Source organism: Solanum lycopersicum, chromosome 2, assembly GCF_036512215.1.
Source record: "Solanum lycopersicum chromosome 2, SLM_r2.1".
NCBI lineage: Eukaryota > Viridiplantae > Streptophyta > Magnoliopsida > Solanales > Solanaceae > Solanum > Solanum lycopersicum.
This window is the reverse complement of record NC_090801.1, coordinates 54,966,384-54,983,977: the sequence shown is the minus strand read 5'-3', so window position 1 is coordinate 54,983,977 and position 17,594 is coordinate 54,966,384. Positions and strand designations below refer to the sequence as shown.

Genomic DNA, 17,594 nt, shown 5'->3' with positions numbered 1-17,594 from the left:
TATTAAAATGAAAAAGAGATTAAAAATACTGAGATTAATGCCAACCATGTAATTCTAGAATAGCATAAAGAAAGAGAAACGAACAAAAAATCATATATTTACAATATTGAAAGCAGTAAGATCTTGTAAATACTAGTTATCAGATCACGTTATTAAACTTAAAGGAAAATGATAAACAAAAAAAGTACTCTGAATTAGATGACATAAATTTAGATGAGTAAGAACATTTTGAAAAAAAAATTGGTAAAGATGGTAAGGTAGAAAGATAGAAAGATAAATATATTTATTACGGTCAATGAGTGATTTTAGATGTTTTTAAAAGTAAATCTCTACTTTGACCTAGTTTAAGATAAAAGGTCTAGACTGTGACACTCTAGTTTAAGATAAGAAATCTCACATTAACAACATTACATGAGAGATGTTAATAAGCAGACCTTACCAACTAGTGATATGTGTTTTAAAGTCGTGCATGTCTAGACCTAGAGCAGATAATATCACCGTAGGTTGGACGGTCACAAATGGTATCAGAATGTTCAGGTAGATTGGAGAGGTTTCGCAGACAAGCCGATCTAGTTATAACTATTAGCATTGCTTAACAAACAATAATTTTCAACATTATTCAGATATCCAAATAAAGTTTGTTTATCAAGTTATATATTGCATACTCATATTTGGAGAGGTTTCCGCGTATCTATTATAGCTTTCAGTATAGTATAAATTAGGCCAAAATTATGCTTTTGGAATCAACAATGATTTTGAGTATCGATCATACATAAAGCGTAAATATTAATGAATTTTATCACATTCGAAGTAATTATTAAAATAAATTGAATGAAAAAAATATATTATTTATAAGATTTAACATGTCAAAAATATCATTAATAATCAAAGTTTTAGAACCAAGCTAAAATTGCTCCAAAAAAAAAAGAAAAAATGTAAAAATAAAAATAAAATTACAACTAAAAAGTGTAAAAATAAAAATCAAATTACAACTAAAAAGTGTAAAAATAAAAATCAAATTACAACTAAAGAGTTGGAGTCATCAATTCACAACATTAAGAATGAATAAAAACATTTAGGACCAAATATAAATTTCCAAAACACTATATTATATACCAAATATACAACTTTACTCAATCTATAATCTTCAAAAAAAAAAAAAAATCCAACAGTCATAGAAGAAGAAAAAGAAGAAGAAGAAAAACCTTCACAAAGCCAAAAGAAAATGACAGTGTTGTGTATGATACCCAGTTGCCTTAGCAAGAGCTGTTCATTGGCAAATCCAACAAAGGTACCCTAATTAATAAAAGAGCAAAAAAATACAGTGTAATTTTCAGAATCACTTTGTAATTTGTTATATGTAAGTAGATTTGATTGTTAATTTACAGAGTAGAAATGTGTATGAAGGAGACAAACCATTTGTCCAAAGGGAGAATAAATTAGCATGTGAGTTGAAGTTGCTGAAGAGCTTGGCTCTGCCTCTAATGACTGCCTTTATAGCCCTCTCTCCCATTGTTAATCCTCCAGGTAAAACTATTGCTTTTCTGAATATCGTGAGATATAATGCTAAATCTTCTGCAATTGAGAATCTAAATTGTTGGGTATAGAAGAATTGCGAACTTACATTTTGTTTCTGATAGATCCTTGGCTCAAAAAGAAAAGTTGGGAGCGGGATTGTAAGAAAATAAGATACTAAAATAGCAAGATAATGATATTTAGCTGCAGTCGTGTCATGTCATATCCTTGGTTGTAGCTGTGTCATGTTACATTTTATCACCTCACCCATTTCTATTTTGACCTACCTCTCCTAATTCGCATGTCTGAATAATCTCATGTTCGCTTCCTTCATACAGAGGACACTCCCTCCTTGTCCAACATAAGTTTGTTCATAATCATATCTCTCTTAGTACGCTCACACTGTTGAAATGTGTGTGACCATCTCAGGTAAAAATTTAAGGTATTAGAAGAGTAAACTTTTATTATTTAGTTATATTCTCAATACGTCCCCTCGCGTGCAGGCCTGAGTTTTTTTTTTCATGGGCCAACTGCCAAGCACGTGGAGGTTCTTTTTTTTATTTGGGTGGCAGTGAGATTCGACCTCAAAACCTCTATCTGCTCTGATACTATGCTGAAATGTGTGACCATCTCATCTAAAAGTCACACACATCCATTTGAGTATCTTCATTTCTCCTATCTTCATCTTCTGTATGTGGGTATTCTTAATTGGCCAATACTCTGTCTTATACAATAATGTATTAATGTTGGTCTAACTACCACTTTAGACTTATACAATAATGTATGTTGGTCTAACCACCACTTTGAAGAACTTACCTTTTAGCCTTGAAGAAACATTTTGATCGCACAGTACTTCAGAGGCGAGCCTCCATCACACCCACCCTGCTCTGATATTGGTATGTGGTCATCATTGCCAATCTTGCCATCTCCTTGGATTATGGGCCCAAGATACTTGAAGCTTCCTCTCTTAGGTATGATTTGTGCCTCGATCTTCACTTTTACCTCCAGGTCATGACTGAACTTGTCACTCCAGCTAGTCTGTTTTAGTCTTGCTTAACCTAAAAATCTTTAAACTTTCGGGCATTTCTCCAAACTTTCAGCTTATCGTTAACTCAACCACGTGTCTCGTCAATTAATATTATGTCATCTGCAAATAACGTGCATCATGGCTCCTCCTCTTAAATATGTCGTGTCAATTCGTCCATTACTTAGCTAAACAGGAACAAGCTAAGGGTTGATCCTGGTGCAACCCCACTACATTCGCTAAGTGTTCGGAGTCACCTTCCACCGTCCTAACCCTGGTCTCGAATCCATCATACATGTCCTTAATTGCCCTTTTTACGTAGTTTATATATGTATGATCCTATGCAGTTACGACTATGTCTGAATGTCTAGTAGGTTTAAAGGGAACTGAGTGATAAAGTACCATTACACATGATATACCAATTTGGTAAAGGTGTTTGAAGGCAAATGATTAATCTGGAAAGAAATAATTAAGGATAAACTTGAAGGGATAGCAGATCAGCCAATTGTTGCTAGAGTTGTCAAAAAGAGGTGTAATCTGTATAATTGGTTTATTCACGTTCTAAGGAGGCGGGGGATACTTTGGTCCTTGTCTTCTTCTCTTCATTTAATGAGACATTGTTGATGCCTCATCACATTCAGGTATAGCTGTCATCAGGGAATAGAGTAAATTGTGGAACAAATGGAAAATAATGTCAATACTTGCAGAGTTGCAGCAATACTATTACCTTATAAGGTAATTTAGGAAAAGAAAATCCTATATATAACAAGGAAGAAGAAATCATTGGTATGGAATGAACAAGTAATTCATAAACTATAAGCTAGTCGGTCATATCTCTCTACCTAGGGAAAATAGGGTGAAATACCAGCAGCTCTTAAGATTCTATAAGCACTTCACTGGTGCCTATGCTCTTAAATTTGTAATTTTACCTGCTATCTTAACCTGGAGATGAAGTTAGCTAATGTGTTGAATCCCTGAAGGACCATAAATCTTTGACAGTGATGCCAAGCCTTAAAACTACAACTCAGTTTCCATCCAACTTGTATCGACTTAGCTGATTGTGCGACTCGAAATCTGTTCGCCTCATGCCATTTCTGTAGCAAGTCCCTGAATAGTAACCACTGTGTGTTCAGTTTGATCATGCAACTTACTCACATAATCCTTCTTACGTAGGAGAGGTTTAATAAACTTATCATACTCGACAAGAATTTCTGGAAACTGAGCCTACTTGAGTTGCAGAAAATCCTTTAGCATTTACCATGCTTAAGGCATACATGACATATTCCCCACTAAGCAAGGTTTTTCTTGTCATCTGTGCACTTCTAGGTTATGATAAGATATGGATCATCAGGTACAATATTCCGCTGTTTACATGTGGGTAATCTGTGATGACAGACTACCTAATGAATAGAAGTATACATAAGAACTCTTTCTTAAACCAAATATAAAGCACTCCTAGAAGTATAAAAATGTTTGAGTTGCCAAATTTCTTCCTCTTATTTTATCTATCTATGATGTCATTTAGATGATATAACTGATCTTAAAACCTTCTCCATTGAGGAATGTTGGAAAATCCCTTAACCTGTACTCATCAAGTTTACGGCGGTTGCTATTAGTAATCTGTACATTCTGGAGGTCCCTTTTGAAGGTGACTTGGTTGTATTTCCTTATTTAACATTAGTGTACTGGAAACTTACCTGATTCCACATCTGATGTAAGTTGCAAGAAGAAATTCCTTGATATTAATTTATTTGCAGTTGATATTCTTAGTTTCTTCATCTCTTTATTTTATTGTACTTCTGTTTGCAGTCTCAATTGGACAAACAACAGATGTACAAAAGGGAGCTTCTTTGTTTAATCGAGCTTGCATTGGATGTCATTATGAAGGTGGAAATATAATCCAGCCTGTGAGTCTTACCTACCTCGTGATTCCGGTAGTCGTCGAAAATTTCCAGCTCACCTTAATTATCTTTCCTTTGTTATATGCTAGGGTGCGACACTCTTCTTGAAGGATCTACAAAGGTAAAAAATTAAAATCCACAGAGAAGATTTTTGTTTTGCTTGTAACTTCTTTGAGCATGTCACAAGTTCCTTAGAACTTTCTGTATCTGAATAGAAACCAGAAGTTCAAAGAAAAGGTACTTAAGTATTTACACTCCAGTAAAAGTATTACCAGACTTGAGACGACTTTTCAGATGTTTAGTTTAATTTCATGTACGGGGAATGGTGAGTAAGTTTAAAAGATATTCACAGCAACTTGAAGTTCAGAATAATAGTCCATATGCTAGCTCCTCTGTATTTAACTATCTATACCTTTTCCTGGCTCTAAATGAAAGGCTCTTTATTGACTTAAGATGTGTTCTCTCGTTCCCTTTCGCTTCTAATACTTAGCAGATCAAATTTTCTGAACATGAGAATTTCGTTTGGCGTATTCAATTCTTGTGAGGAAAACATATAGATAGAAGGTAAACTGAATATAATTTTTTTGAACAATAGATTGTGCAGCAAACTAATTTTCCTATAACATACGCGAGCTAAGAGTAAAGCTACAGTACATTGTTTCATTGAATTGTTAATTTTATTAATCAGCATTTACATAGTTTGACAAGACCAATTCTTAACAGACAAGAGGTTATTTCATCTCAACTTTTGAGAGATTTTTATTGTCTTGCTGTCTATCATATTCTATTCATTGTCATCTTTTCGTATGCATAGTTGAGATGCAATTTGTCATATCATTATGCAAAAACAACATGGGCAACTTTTAACTAGCTACTCTTCTGTATAGAAATGGAGTTGACACGGAAGAGGAAATCTACCGCGTCACTTACAATGGCAAAGGGAGAATGCCAGTAAGTTTATATTGTTCAGAACCATGGTTGTCTTTATGCTGTTGTGTCGTACACCTTATTGTGCTGTCTGGATTTGCAGGGGTTTGGTCAGAATTGTACACCAAGGGGTCAATGCACTTTTGGTCCTCGATTACAAGACGATGAAATTAAACTCTTAGCTGAGTTTGTGAAGTCTCAAGCTGATCAAGATTGGCCTAAAATCGAAAACAGTGGAGATTGAAAATAACTATTAGTACTTCACAATTGTTCAAAATGTGCATATCATGTTTCTCAGTTGCTTTGTCTTTTCATCTCTCTCGTCCCATTCGGATGTTTACTAAAGGCGATTCAGAGAGAAATAGTCAGTCATTTCACTAGAGAGTTACCTGTTGATGACATGAAGGGTAGCTTCACTTGTTCTGTGTAAAGTTGACCTTATTTACTTCCCAACAATAGTTTCTATTAGTTTTAGATTATAACACATGCTGGACCTGTTAGAGCACATGCTCACATGCATCTGTTATTGTAAACTTTTTTTAATATAAAAACTATAGTTTGACTTTATGCTTGCTCCCTAGACAAAATGTGCAACAGAAACTCTACATTTTGCACTTAAAATATCCAGATCTTGTGCTAGATTTTGAATTTAAAACTTCTTGATAATTAGATGATCTATTAAAATAAAAAAAATTCTTGTACTATTTTTGACCCCAAGGCTGACAAATGGTTATCTGGTTGTTGGAAAATCATGTTAGAGATGGGTGCTTAGACTTGTTTAAGATTTTCATCTGTTATTTGGTATATTTTTTGAGCCGAAGGTCTATCGGAGACATGCTCTCTACCTCTAAGATAGTCGTAAGGTTTGCGGACATTTTACACTCTGCAGACTCTACTTTGTGGGATTGCACTAGACTCTACTTTGTGGGATTGCACTGTGTTTGTTGTTATATGTTATTAGGTTTACTATCTGAGCCGAAGGTCTATTTGAAACAACCTTGTTACCTCTAGTAATAAGGTCTACATACATTTTATCCTCCTCAGACTCGGTTGTGTGGAATCATACTCTTTGTTGTTCTTTTATTTGTTATTTGGTATTATCCTTAATTGATGGTTTAATTAAATGGCTTTTAGAATGGTCAAATGTTGGGTGCTGATGTCCTTTGGAATTAGCAGGAGATTAGGTACAAATCTTCTATCTTAATTTTGGATTTGTTTGTACATATAACCACCTTGATATATATAATCATGAACAAATATTCTCTTCTTTTTTTTTCCTATTTTTTTTTTTTGGACCTAAGATTCCATGCAAATCATCAACCTCTTTGTGAAAAAATATGATAAAATGGAATAAAAAGATCTATATATGAGATATTAATTAATTGAAGTTTAAGTTTTTAGTCATGGTAGTTAGTCTACTTTATGTCCCAATCTCCTCTAAGATTTAAGAGTCAATGTTTTGTTAGATATATTTTTTTATAGAGAAATTTGAAATCGTAGAAAATCTGACTTTCACATATTTAATATCGATTACATGTCAAAGACATAAAATAGTGTCCAATATCTAGCATGAATTTGAGATCAATATATTTCGTGTGAATTCATGAGTAGGGTTTGGGAAAAATGGGGTTTACATTAATTTTATCCTTTTGCAAGATAGAAAGACTGTTTTCGATAAATCTTCAAGTCAAGAAAAACGTTTTTAAAAATTTAAGTTTGAAAAATATAAAAGTAAAACACTATGATAATGGAATTAAGATGTAATAATTGTAATTATTATCCGACAACAATTGACTCTATTAAATTGTTAGGTACATATAATTTCATCGTTAATTAAGAGGTCTCTTTCCATTAACTATTAAATGCATACATCTATATTGGTGATTAAAGAAGTTCTTGTGTAATTGCAAGTAGTAATCATGTCATTAGTCATTCTTGTCGTCCTTAATTATAACTTAATTATGGAAATCCAAAAAAATATGTTTGCCATGACCATAACACATTAAAAGGGAAATATCTTTGTGTTTGAATATTTTTAAGTGCTTAATAATAGAAAACGTATTATATATCATAGAAAACATAATTTAGACATTATCACACAAGAGGCCCTACTAATATTTAATATTTTGCTTAGATGAAAAGCAATTAAAGTTTAAACATTTGCTCTAAGTACAATTATTTCGACCCTCACGTACCTAACTTTTTAATAATTTTCAGGATAAATTATACTATTTTTTATTCAAAATAAGTGTTTTTTAACGTGACACACACCTCTTAAAGAAAATTAATTAGTTATATTAATCAAAAGATCGTATTACAATATTACTATTTTGCTTTTATTAAAGGTAGAAATAGTCGGTGTTTTGATTTTGAAAACCCCATTAAAGCTAGATAAGGATAACTTTGGAAAAATTTAATTAGTTATCTCTTTAAACTTTAAAAAATATCAGAAATTCACTTATTTTGAACTAGAGATAATATTAAATTTATATTTGGAGAGTTAAATCAGCTTTTTTTTGTCATTATTTGTCATTTATTTTGAAATAAAAGTAAACTAAAAAATAGAGATAAGCGTTAATAATACAATTAAATTATTCTCTTTTCTTAATTCATATCTCGACATGGTGAATTATCACTTATTAGTCTGAGAAATTAAAAAAAAAATAAGTAATTTTTTTACCTTTATATGTCTAAAGAATACTCATGCGTCACTTTTAATTAAACTATTATCATTTGCCTGTCATTTTTTTAAAATGTTTTAAATTATTGACTAATTATGATTTATACTTTTTACTAAGTTTTCAAATTGATACAAGAGAGTCGATATCCATAAAATTCACATAAAAAAATTAATTAGATTGATACTCATATTTCGAACTGTATCACATAAAATAAAATTTTAAAAAATGAAAAATTTTGCATCTACTCTTAAAAAAATATCAGCTTTTTTTTTTTTTGAATAATTCTCTTCAACGTAAAAATATTTTTTTTGAGTAAAAATAATCGAATACCGAAGAAAGTTTATCTTCAAGAGGAACCATAAGTTAGTCTATTTTCGATGTATGTCGACATATTTATAAATCAAATAAATGTCCGGTGGCTTAAACTCGATAGTCATTATTAGAGGTCACAGTACAAATTAGAGATAATGAAAATCTAATTAATGAATTTTGAACCACTCATTTTCCTAACTAAAAACAAATTATATATAATTAGGGGACATGGTACAATATTAAAAATTTAGTTCCATTATTTTATATTATCATACTAAATTATTTTGAAAGTGGTTTAGTATTTCAACATTTGATTTTGCTGTTTTATAATATGGTAAATCGATAATTATAGTTTATTCGACTTCAATTAATTAATTACATATACTTAATATAGGTAGATAATTATGACTTAAAATTTCATAAAATATTTTAATTATATCATACTAAGCATAGCACCTTACATATACATATAAAAGCTATTCAAGAAAAAAAGTGTAAGCATGCAATTCTCATCGTTAATCAATTATACAAAACGACATTTCTATCGAGATAAAATTTCAACGTCCTAAATAGTTAATTTTATATTAATACTATTTTACATATTTATTAATATTATAATAATATATAAAAAAATCACATATACAATATATTTTGAAATTGTTATGAATATCACATTTAGTATCAAATACGACAATACTAACTATATTACAAAATAAAAAAAATTAATTTCAATACGATAATCGATATCTACCATATTATTACCATGTCCACCCCTAAGTATAACCATTGGACAAAACAGAAGAAACCTGAAAAGTCCTACTCCTAACAAAAAAAAAGCCATAAAAACATAGGGAATATAAAAAAGGAAAATAAGAAACCCTAATTTATTATATTTTGTTTCTTATGTTAAAGGTAAAATAAAAAGAGAAATAAATAAATAAATAATAGACAGCTTTATTCACAAAAGCCACCTAACTCTCCAACCTTAATTAATAAAAATAGAATATTATATTTCAACTTTTTTTCAACAACTAAATTACAAGGCAAAACCATGTGACTATCTATCTACTAATCACAACAAATATTAAAGAAAAATTATAAGATTAGTTATTAAAAGATTTTTGTGGTCCTTCACTTCCATTAGGGTCTGTCAATATTATTTATATATATAATAAAATAATTATGTATATTGTTTGTCAATCAAAGAAGACATAAAGGAACCACCAAAGCTAAAGACAAAAGGACACCCTCACTCGATTCTACCAATCTGGCTAATAATACATACATGCATGTTATAATATAGATAACAACGATAATATATTCAGTATAATATCACGAAATAGAATATGAAAAGATACCGTATATGTAGATTTCGTCTTTATCTTGAGAGTAGAAAGTATCTAATAAATGCATGTTGATATCTAATTTTTTGAATTGAAGTTACGTGATACTAATATTATCGGTCACTATTATTTATTATCTGACTTAATTAATTCATATTTTAATCGATGGGGTAAAGAGTACGATTCATGTTAAAAAGTTATATATTTATATTTTAGAATTCAAATTCCAGACTTTTTATTTAATTTATATTATTTTAATCACGTTACCCTGATACTTGATACGTATTTTTGATAATAAGTTGGTGCTAGATCCAAACAGCACTGTCATATAATGTAGATAACGTGAAAATGTTGTACACTTATAATTACTATATACAATATTTTTTGGTACAATATTTAATGATCCATATTCTCATTTATTTTCCCCTTCAAGAGATATTTTTCCTTCCTTTTAACGTCCTTAGTTAATACTCCATTTGGAGTTGGGACTATATTATTAAAGGGACAATATATACTTTATCATAATATTGGGAACGCCAATTCTACATCATTTTGGAGGTAAAAATAAGGTCGGTAAATACACTATCACCCTCAAATTTTACTTTATGATAAGGTAAAAAAATAAATATATTTTTAAATTATCGTAAATAGTATATAAACATCTTTCGTTATATTTTTGAGATATTAGTGTTCACGTCGTTCAAAAATTATAAGCATATATACTTCTTATACTAACTGACATACACACGTGTCATAATCTTATTCGAAGTCTCGATATTTATAAAATATTAGATCGACGGATAAGATTGTGTCACATATTCCTATTTAGTTTTTCGTTAGAGTAAAGCGCATATATATTCTCGTTTTTAACGACAGAGGAACCAATATCCCATAAATATGACAGAGGATATCTGCATACCATTTACAATAATTTATAAATATATTTTTCTTTCTCTTTATGATATTTGTACACTATAATAGATCGAAAATATCTATATAATATTTACGATAATTTAAAAATATTTTTTTTTCTTTATAATACTCATACACTGAATATATTATTGCATAGTTGGTCGGAATGTTAGCTAAGAAGGTGATGATATAAATGCAAAATCTCTTAGAATTGAAAGGGTCCACAAATAAAATAGAAGCATTTTTGAAAATTGTCTTATGTTATAAATAAATAAAAAAATGGACAGATTGGTGAAAACAACATGTAATATAAGAAGGACCATCCCCTCCATGTGCCCACAACTACGCATGCGCCGTTTATATTCTCATCTAAATTATAAAGACTTGAGGACAAAGTGGACCAAAGGTAGTAGTTATTACCCATTTAATAATATTCACAACAAATTCATGGTAAAAAAAAGTTTTTTAAAACAAGAGTTTTAAATTTGTGATTTAGATTTAATGAGAGACCATTTGATTGAAAATAAGTTAGTATTTTGAAATTAATTATATCGTGATAAGTTATTTCAGTATGCATATGAAATAACTAAATTACACCATATCGAGGATTGTCTTATACTTCTAACCAAATGAAAGATAACATATAGTCCTGTATTTTGTTCGGAGATTATGATACCAGCTTATGCCTTACATCAAACAACTCCATAGTAAAAGTAAAAAAGATTTCTGTCACTAATTACTTGTTCAGTTTGAATTGACACACTTATTAAGAAAATAATATAATTAACATAGTGAATTTACCATTACTCTATTAATTATGAAGTTGATGAATTAAAAACTTGAGAATTTTAATAAGTTCTACATTTTTCAAAAAAAAATAAATTAGAGTATAATAGATAAAATAAAGTTATCTTTTATTAATTTATCAAAATGGATAAATAATTACAAATAACTAAAAGAAAATATGAATAAGTAATTAGGAACACATGAAATTCACACTTTTATCTTTATCAGAGTTTTAATTTTGAGCTGAATATGAAAAAGAGAGAAAAAGTTATTTTGAGTATTTTTTGATAAATAATTAATAATTTAATGATAGTTTTATTCATTAACTATTTATAGCAATACAGAGCAATTCCTCCCTAAATGGGGTGTACATTATTTATGCAATCTAAACTTGAACTAACCAGAATTTAATATGAATATCAAACCCTTAATAAATAAATTTTTTTTAAAAAGAACTATACATTGTTATTTATTGGTCTGTTTCACAAAACTGGTACAATATAGTACCCATAAAAGAAATAAGGTAAGTTGACTGTTTTAGCTAGGCGGCTATAAATATGTTCAAGATCGATGTTTTATAAACTTATATTTATTTATACGAAATCTTTGGGTTTGTATATTAAAAAAAAAAAAAAAAAAAGAGGGAAATTATTTAACTTATAAATAGCTATAAATGATTATTTTCATAATAAAATTAGAGTAGAATTATTAAAAATAACGATCAAAATATAATCACGTATAGTAAAATTTATAATCACGATAAAATTATTAATCGTACTTGTTACGATAATATTATTATTATGGATTTTGAATGTAGAGATTTCACGATCGCTAGCTATTAAATGTTTAAGACTTCATCACATGCATTTTGTTGGCTTGTCTTTCATTTGACCCTACTTGTATCTTAAATCATAATTTGGAGAATAATTTTGATCAATTATTTAATTAAAAACTTTTATAAAAAACACATGTTTTATATACATATGTATCAATCAATATTTATATATGTAATCTGTATTTCAAAAAAAAGTGAAATATGACAAGTATTTTTTTGAAATATTGAAGCCAGGGAGGATTATGTTTTTCATTACAAATGTCGTTAGCACCTATCAATTGGTGTATGACCAACGATGGTTGTGGTTGAATTCTTAAGGGTTTGAATCTCTTTGTATATGGAGTCGTCTTTTGTAATGCGTAAGCCATCAATGTGGGACTTTCCGGCATGAATCCGGACAACAACAGTTGTGGGGAGTGGTAAATACTCCTTCACATATCCTTGATCGGAGATCTCAGGTTCGAGTATGGAGTTGTCTTTGTAAAGGAACATTTTACAATTTACCCACCAATATTGAGACTTTCCGACACGAATCCGGACAAGAAGGGTTAATGGTGTGGAGTGCTAATTAAGTACTCCTTCATATCTTTGATTGGAGATCTCGAGTTTGAGTTTCCTTGCATATAGAGTTGTCTTTCTTATGGAGTATTTTACCCCAATTTGGAACTTCTTAGTTCTCAATATGAATCTAAATCTAGTCAAACTTTAATATGATTATCGAATACCAAGTGAAAGAAAGAAAAAAGTTGCGTGTGAAAATGAATATTTCATTTTTAGATAATTCTAAGGGGGGGAAAATGAAAGTCATTTGTTTGGTTCACAGAACAAATTATACATGAAATCATGGTTAATTAATGTAGAATTTGATGGTGAAATTATTATTAACCAAATATTAAAGGGACTAAACCAGCAGAGACCCATAATCTTAGTGGTCCAAAATTTCAATTAACTCAAATCTACTATAGCAACTATATAATGGGCCAGTTACATTTTAGTTTTAATCAAATATATATGGACCACTAAATTTAATATAAACTAACTTATAATTATAGGAACTAATTAATGGTAAGTTTTATACATGACATAAAAGTTTGTGGTTCCTTTTTCCATTTCTTTAAAATTAAATTACTCAATTAGAAACTAGACAAGGAAGAAGAGGACAGGGAGGCAATAAGTCAATGTCAACAGCTGTAAGAAAATATCCAAAGTCTATCGAGTTCGATCGAGTTAGATGACTTTTTTATCTATATATAATAGATTATATTCACGACAGGTATACTGCAAAACCCTGCATGGTTCTTGTGTATATGTTATGTTGCATAAACTATAGGGCATCCTTCCTCCCAACCCCACCCCCCTATCACCCCACCCCACCCCCACCCCACCCCACAAAGAGAAAGAAAATGCCCCACTTTTCTTATATACCTTAAAATGCTTCCTCAAATAGGTCATACCATTTGTTCTATCATTTTTTTGCTTTTTAATTTCTTGAATCTATTTCGGTCCGCAAGATCAGAATGCATAAACTTTAAATTCTAACTCCGTCTCACTTCTGTATGTTGGTTTTTTGAGAGGTTAAAGCTGCCAGCATGATCTGGTAAGAACAAAATCCTATTATATTTCATCTATATTTTCTTATAAAAAGAAGAAATGAATTTAAATTTGAATTTTTTGTAAAAAAAAAATGTTGAGGTTTTTAATTTCCTTCTTTTGGATTTGAAAAAAAGAAAATTAAATTTTTGTAAGGATTTTATTTCTTTGAAGAAAATATAGATAGATAGCTTTGGTTCCATCAGGTCATCTAGCAGCTTCAATCACTCACCAACAATACACACAAAGGAAAAAAAAGGGGGGCTTTTAATTTTCACTTAATTCTCAATTACATTCATTTATCTCAGGTAATTATTTCTCTAATCTTTTTATTTTATGTAATTTTATCTTTTACTGTTGATTATCTTCTTCCCTTCTTTTTTTTTTTCTCTTCTCAAAGTGTAACATTATATTGTTATTTTCATCTAATACAATATATATTGTCAAGTGAATTCAGAATTTAAATTTTATGAATTCAGGATTTAAATTTTATGAATTTAATCTTCAGATGTTGAATATCTATTATTTCTTCAAACTTATTATTTATCTTAATTGTAATGGATTTTTTTTAATATATAGAAATTTATGTTGCATTTTAAAAATATTGAATTTGGATGAAATGATGATTATTTTTTATGACTTTTAATTTGAATTTGAACTTTAATTATGCATGTAAAATCACCAAATATATAAGGCACCAAATTATTTAGGGTTCTAGTTAACTTTTTTTGTGAACTTTAATCCATTAAGTGTACCTTGTGTGGGTGTGGGATTGTTTGTTCGTGTGATTTTTTTTTATTCGTTCGCTATGTTAAAACAAATATTTATTTTTACTTATTCGATTAAAAAGATGAAGAAATAATTTATTATTAATTAATAGCTATAGTCTTTTATAATGAATTTTTCGATACACTAAATTTATTATAATTAAAAAGATATATAATAAATTATTATTCTATTTATTTAAGGAATATATTATACTAATACTGAACAAATAAAAATGAAAAGATGTATCGATTGATCCAAGTAATTAAAATGTAAAATAGATTTCCAAGACACGAGAAAGGTATGATACTGTGCTAGTAATTTTTATGTTATGATGTTCAATTAAATGATGACAACTGTACTTTTTTTGTTATATATATATATATATATATATATATATATATATATATATATACATGTGGAAATTAAAATATAGTTATACCTAATTAATTACCTCACAAAAGTTTAGTGAGTGGTGCACCTTAATTTTTTTTTTTAAAAAAAAAAAACTATTACAAATTCATTTGTGGTAGGTAAAACATTGATATGATTTCCATTATTTAGTGCCTTGTTATTATTTATATATCACCACCTAACAATAACTATTCGAAGAATAAATATGTCCACGTAAACTTGTCATTCTTGTGTTTGTTCAACTGTTTAATTAATTTCTTCATGTTACCGTTTTGGCATATTATTATCGAGTTTGAATTATATAAACATACAAGAAAATTGTATATAATGGCAAACTATTTATTCAAATCAAATGGTATAATCATAATTTAATTTAATTGTATAGCAAACTATTGCTATTTTGTCTCTCCTGTTGAATCTCGCTCGACACTCTCGTTCTCTCTTTCGCCTCTCTCGTTTTTTGTTTGTATAAAGAGAGACAAAATTATATATACACATATATTTTCGTTCTCATCTCTCCCGTCTCACAAATCTCGCACGCCACTCTCCCAGATCTTGCTCACCACCCTCGCTTCTCTCACTTATACAAACAGAAAATAAATGTATAAATTGTGTTTCTGTTTGTATAAAACGAGAGAAAATTCTATATACACATGCAAAGATATATATCTTCTTCTTATACACTTACAATTATACAATACAAATATTTCTCTGGCCAGTTTTCTTTTGTCTTTTCTCTTTCTCGTTTTATACAACAGATTCTACAATTGATCTTTTATATATGTTTATCGAAACACAAACAGTTTTTATACAATGTTTTTTTTTGTAAATGTATAATGAAATATACATATTTATGTTTGTTATGGAGCACAATTATTCAAAAATATAACTGTAACATCCAAATATATAATTTTGTATTTGCTATATGTGAAAATTGTTCTTACATATACTCACATATATAATCATCTTACTTGTAAGATGAAAAAAAATATATGTATAGGTAAACTTTTATTTATAAATATGGTTACTAGCATGTCGATGTCCTATGGTTTTCCATTGATAATCCTCTAAAGTTAATACGATATTTTATTTAAACATCTTAACTAAAAGATATTCATTTTAAACACCTCAAACAATACATATAGATATGTCTCGACTCGAGTTTGAGTCTACAAATTGAAGAGGTTTATTTCTTCATTCGTGTTTGTGGTTTTTGCCTTTTGACTTTGAGTTGGCTTAAATTATACGTGATAATTAATCACTTTAGTATTAAGGGAAAAATAACGATCTTTTTGCATAAATGTACCCCACAGCAAAAGATTGTTATCTAGCTTAATGGTCGTATGTATATGAAATGTACTTTTATTGTATAAAGAATGTATAATTATAGTATGTATATACAATGTATGCCTATGTATATATATTCACATACTTTGTTATGTAGAGTAATATTTATATATTGTAGCAACCCATCTTCTTGAGCTGAAGTTATCATTTCAATTCCGACCGGCTTAAATCTCCTTTAAACAGTCATAAATTTTAGATATGAGTTCATCTCAATGTTTCGAGTTTTTTATTAATTCACTCAAAATAATTCATGTTTATAGTACGAAGCTCTTCAATGAAAAAAAAAAGTTCTTCATAAATGATATTTCAATGGACAATCAGATCTTTCAATAATCAACAATTCAAATTTTAGGTATAAACTTTTTTTCATGTCTCGATTCTTTTGATTTATTATTCATTCAAATCGATTCACGTATTTGATATAGATTATAAAGAAATGCAATAGAGAAAACAAATGAGGACGAAGGAGAAAAATTAAGTGATTACGTTGCTATATCTAGTAGTAAAGTAATAGTTAAGTCATTTTCGGTTAAATCAATAATCGAAGGGTTATTTTGTTTAATTTACTCGAAAACAAATCATTCATTATTTCCCAAACCATTTAATTGGAGAAACCAATGCCAATAGATACATAACCATCACTGGTTATGGCGGAATAGTAAATAATTCTTCATTCTTAATTAGATGTTTCGGGTTTGAGTCTTCTTACATACAAATGCGTCTTTTTTAGGTAATGCTTTATCCTAATTTGTGATTTTTCGACATGAATCCAGACTTTATCAGACTCCACTGTAGATACCATACACTTGGCAGGAAACTAATTAAAAATTCATACGGAGTAGTGGTTGCATTTCGTCAGTAATCGTCTTATCCAGGTTTGAATTTTGAAGCCTATAAATTAAATTAAATTAGAATCTTGCTTAATTTCTTCTACTAATAGAAATCTTAACCACTAAAAATTGTATGTAATTTCTTCATTTGTCACAGATTATCTTATCCACTATGTTGAATTTTGAACCCTAGGTATAAGTAAGAATCTTGCTTAATTTTCTTTCTACTAATAGGAAAACTTAATCATTGAAAATTGTATGTAATTTCTTCATTTGTCATTGTCATTAGACATTAGCTCTAATTAAATAGGATATATATAGAGAGAGTGGAAATGTGAAGAACGTAACTCTAAATCTCTCTCTTATACACATTTGTCAATCTTGGATTAATATGACTTGTGCTGCCTTTGAA

General features: G+C 29.1%; 1 protein-coding gene, 1 long non-coding RNA gene and 1 other non-coding gene across 4 annotated transcripts; all 3 read left to right on the top strand.

Annotated features, from left to right (window-relative positions):
- Positions 1 to 1,119: 1,119 nt before the first annotated feature.
- On the top strand, positions 1,120 to 5,934 carry LOC101255756 (cytochrome c6, chloroplastic). The gene is made up of 6 exons (XM_004233185.5): positions 1,120 to 1,291; positions 1,389 to 1,527; positions 4,349 to 4,446; positions 4,530 to 4,561; positions 5,328 to 5,391; positions 5,471 to 5,934. Exons 1-6 carry the CDS (start codon positions 1,226 to 1,228, stop codon positions 5,609 to 5,611), a joined length of 540 nt encoding a protein of 179 aa, XP_004233233.1. The 5' UTR covers positions 1,120 to 1,225; the 3' UTR covers positions 5,612 to 5,934.
- A 7,585-nt stretch (positions 5,935 to 13,519) lies between these two features.
- On the top strand, positions 13,520 to 17,594 carry LOC138341770 (uncharacterized). Of its 2 annotated transcripts, XR_011214720.1 has the most exons (4): positions 13,520 to 13,833; positions 14,033 to 14,134; positions 17,126 to 17,227; positions 17,340 to 17,594. It is a non-coding gene; the product is annotated as an uncharacterized lncRNA (long non-coding RNA). The 2 variants fall into 2 exon arrangements; XR_011214719.1 differs by lacking the exons at positions 17,126 to 17,227; positions 17,340 to 17,594 and having other exon boundaries at positions 13,682 to 13,833; positions 14,033 to 14,278.
- Positions 13,781 to 14,077, top strand: MIR167b (microRNA MIR167b). Its single transcript, NR_130091.1, has one exon. It is a non-coding gene; the product is annotated as a microRNA MIR167b (primary transcript).